The 3,534-nt window shown below is 48.5% G+C and overlaps 1 protein-coding gene across 1 annotated transcript; it reads left to right on the plus strand.

The window, feature by feature from the left end:
- Nucleotides 1-1,767: 1,767 nt before the first annotated feature.
- Nucleotides 1,768-2,610, plus strand: LOC145813699 (uncharacterized). The gene is made up of 2 exons (XM_082909524.1): nt 1,768-1,863; nt 2,155-2,610. The coding sequence occupies exons 1-2, from the start codon at nt 1,813-1,815 to the stop codon at nt 2,440-2,442; spliced, it is 339 nt and encodes a 112-aa protein (XP_082765650.1). The 5' UTR covers nt 1,768-1,812; the 3' UTR covers nt 2,443-2,610.
- The last annotated feature ends 924 nt before the right edge of the window (nt 2,611-3,534 follow it).

Consider the following 3,534-nt stretch of genomic DNA (forward strand, 5'->3'; position numbering starts at 1 on the left):
AGGTGGTGGGACACCACCGATTCCTTCCACTTTTCTGCCACGGGAGACATGACGATGACTCCCTTCGATTTCTCGATGCTCACCGGCATCGGGGTGGGGGGTGATCCGATCCCCTTTGACACTGACATGGACGAGTGGGATGCCTCTCAGTTGTACCTACTTGGCACTCAGTCACCCCTTGTCCAGGCAGGATTTGTCAGATATTCGTGGTTCGAGGACCACTTCAGGATTCAGCCAGCCTTAGCTCATGAGGCATAGATGACTCAGGAGGAGGCGGAGCGGTATGCACGCGGCTTACTTCTGTTTCTGCTGGGGACGACCCTCTTCGCCGACCAGGCAAACACCGTGCCCCTTTGTTTGTTGAGCGCTCTGGTGGACGTGACCAGGATCCGTCGCTATGACTGGGGTGGCGCAGGCTTGGCCACACTGTACGGCTACATGAGCTCATCCTCCCGCCTCAGCGGATAGCTGGTCGGAGGATACTGGCGAGATTGGGAGGTACACTTTCTTCTCTGTTTTACATTTCTTCCTTATATTATCTATACTTTGTACACTGTACACACTGCGCATCAAACTTCATATACTACACACACGGCACACATATAATCTGCTTCATCTGCTGCACACATCTACACAATACTTCATATACTGCACAATCTGCTGCCAACTAACTGTACACTGCACACACTGCAAACATGCAATTTGCTTTACACTGACTGTACACCGCACGAACTATACACTCTGCACAATGCACTGCACAATACACGATTCTGTAATTTTTGCTCTATTCTGCACTCTACTTTATCTGTATTTTGCTTTATCTGATAAGCATACTGATACCTGCTCTGCCACACTCTGTAGTTGTGGGTGTATGCCTACTTCCCGAGGCTTGCCCCAGTGCCAGATGAGGAGACCCCTCTCGGCGTTCCTTTCTCCTGGCGCTTCGATGTGATATGCGTGTGGAGACCACGGGAGTCATTCATATTCTTCCGTTGCTACTTCGACACCATCACCATCGCAGAGGTATTTTAGAACTTGCAGTCCATTTAAGCTTCGCTTTACATTATTCTTTCGATAACAGTAGATAAACAACTGTGTATCATTTGCAGGTTACCTGGCAGCCCTGGGCTGCATTGCCAGTCACAGTTCGGGAACGGTATGCAGGCGCTGAGGAGACTGCCCGATTCAGGATTCTACTGAAGGGCCCGGTTTGCCGGGCTTGGTGCCTGGGTGAGCGTTTCCTGCGTCAGACCTTAGGTTCACTAGAGCAGATAGCGCCGAGTTCGCCTCCTACTCACATGAGGCATACCGAGATGTACACCCTCGAGGACATAGCCGATTACATGATCGGCTGGGATGCGGAGGGCTTCAGAGGCAAGGGCAACTATGCAGAGTACATCCGGACCTACATCATGCGGCCTTTGAGCAGTGGCCGTCGAGTTGAGAGAGAGAGGCCTGGGGCGCCGGCAGCTAGGGCGGAAGCGGGAGCAGGAGCACCGAGGATGGCTCGGGTCCGTGGCAAGAGTGGAACCCAGAGAGGACGGGGGGCTAGTTGTCTAGCACTGCCCACGACGATAACATGCAGAGGGCAGGGTGGGGAGACTTACCAAATCCCCATCGCTCCCCCTCGGGCTGATCACGAGTTAGTCGGGTTCTACAACTTGCCTCCGGTATGTACTCCTATATTCTGTATCTTGCACAGTCACTTCATTTCATTTCTGTTTGATATTCCGCAGAATACTGATACTTCTAACACTTTTGCAGGCTTCCTCCAAGTACACCCGCCAGTCCCTGGAGTTGACCGCTTCGGTGATGGGGATGTTTCAGTGGAGCCTCGACCTGCTGGCTATTTACGGCATCCCGGTAAGCTTTTCTTCAACCGCAGTCTCAAACTCTACACATGCATCACACCATCAACACAGCACTTGATATACGGCCCTCACGACATTCGATACACTGTACCCCGCCGACTGTTCACAGCATTACTCACGGCACTCATACACTGCACTCAATCACTGTATTCTGTATTCATACACTGCTCACAGCATTCATACTCTGTACTCATACACTGTATTCTGTACTCATACACTGCTCACAGTATTCATATTTTGCTTTGCGTAGCACACTGATGCGTTTGCCATTTGTTCCTTTCAGGCCCCATTCCAGATCCCGGCTGCAGGAGGTGCTCCAGCTGGACCTTCTGTTCCTGCTCGAGGGGGAGGTCGAGGTGGCTCAGTACATCCCCGCACCAAAGCGGGGCACACTCATGTTGGGAGTAGCTCTCGGGCACTAGTTCCCGATGATGATGAGTCTGAGGCGGAGGCAGAGGCAGAGTCGTCTGAGGAAGAGACCGGCGATGACTTGGACTCGGATGGCGGTGCTAATGACGAAGCTCTTGGACCTTCGTCCAGGAAGAAGAGGAGGACAGACCCTCAGGCCTGAGACCATTTGACGCTGATCCAGATTTTTACTGTTTTTCTTCTTTTTGTTTTGCTTTACTTTTTGTTGATAGCTTGAGTGCCTTGTACTGCTGCAGGCAGGTTTTTATTTTCTCCAAAGTTATGTACTTGAAAAATGATGAAATGAAATAAAAAAAATTTGTCTGAAAAAGTGTAACATTTGTAAATTTCATACTTCGCATTGCATTGTGTCATATTACACCTCAATGTAAATGAGATTGATCTCCTGTCTGAAAATCAAACACTTGCATCGTAATAATCAGATGAGAAACCGGCCAACGGCAAAACAACTTATACAACAAAACTGCTCATTCTGAACACTCGACTTGTAACACAGTACTCGGTTTACTCGGCACACAGCCCATACACACAGTTCACACAACGCACTGCTTGTTCTGAAAACTACTCATTTTGAACTCATAGCCCATAGCACAGTATTCTTAGTTCATTCTGCACACAGTGAATCATGAACAAACAGTCCAATCTGAAAAGACGGAATACAAAGGTGGAAGCTGCCGAAGTTGAAACACACTCAGATGCAATCCAGAACCCATATGTTCACTGTTTCCAAGTGACCCAGGTTGAACCCCTGCGGTTTTACAAAAGAACCAAATCATGTTTTTCACAAATGTGAAGAATGGCACAGCATTCTGAGCACAAAACGATTTGAGAAAAGGGTTTTCAACCGGGTGTTGAGCCTACGACTGAACACAACGAAAAAAAGGACTCAACAACGTAAAACAAAAAGATAGACTACCTAAACACAACGAGACATGCTCGGAACAGACCTAAAACGAGAGTTAAGGTAAACAAAACGAAAGACACGACACACAGACGTGTTACAAAGACAAGAGACCTCTCAAATCACGAGGAGCCACTTTCTTCGGGTATTTTTCCCACCCTTTCTGATTTGTGATTCTCACATCACTCGGCCCTCAGGCTCGGTTTTTCACTCAAAACCCTTTTGCTCACTTTTCTCTCAATTTACACCTCTCTATTCTTTAATCTCTCATTTTATATCCCTCCCCTAGGTGGTTGATGGATAAACAAGGGGTTGTGGGTTCATGCCCAACAT

Source organism: Camellia sinensis, chromosome 15 (genome assembly GCF_055761805.1).
Source record: "Camellia sinensis isolate YWXY chromosome 15, ASM5576180v1, whole genome shotgun sequence".
NCBI lineage: Eukaryota > Viridiplantae > Streptophyta > Magnoliopsida > Ericales > Theaceae > Camellia > Camellia sinensis.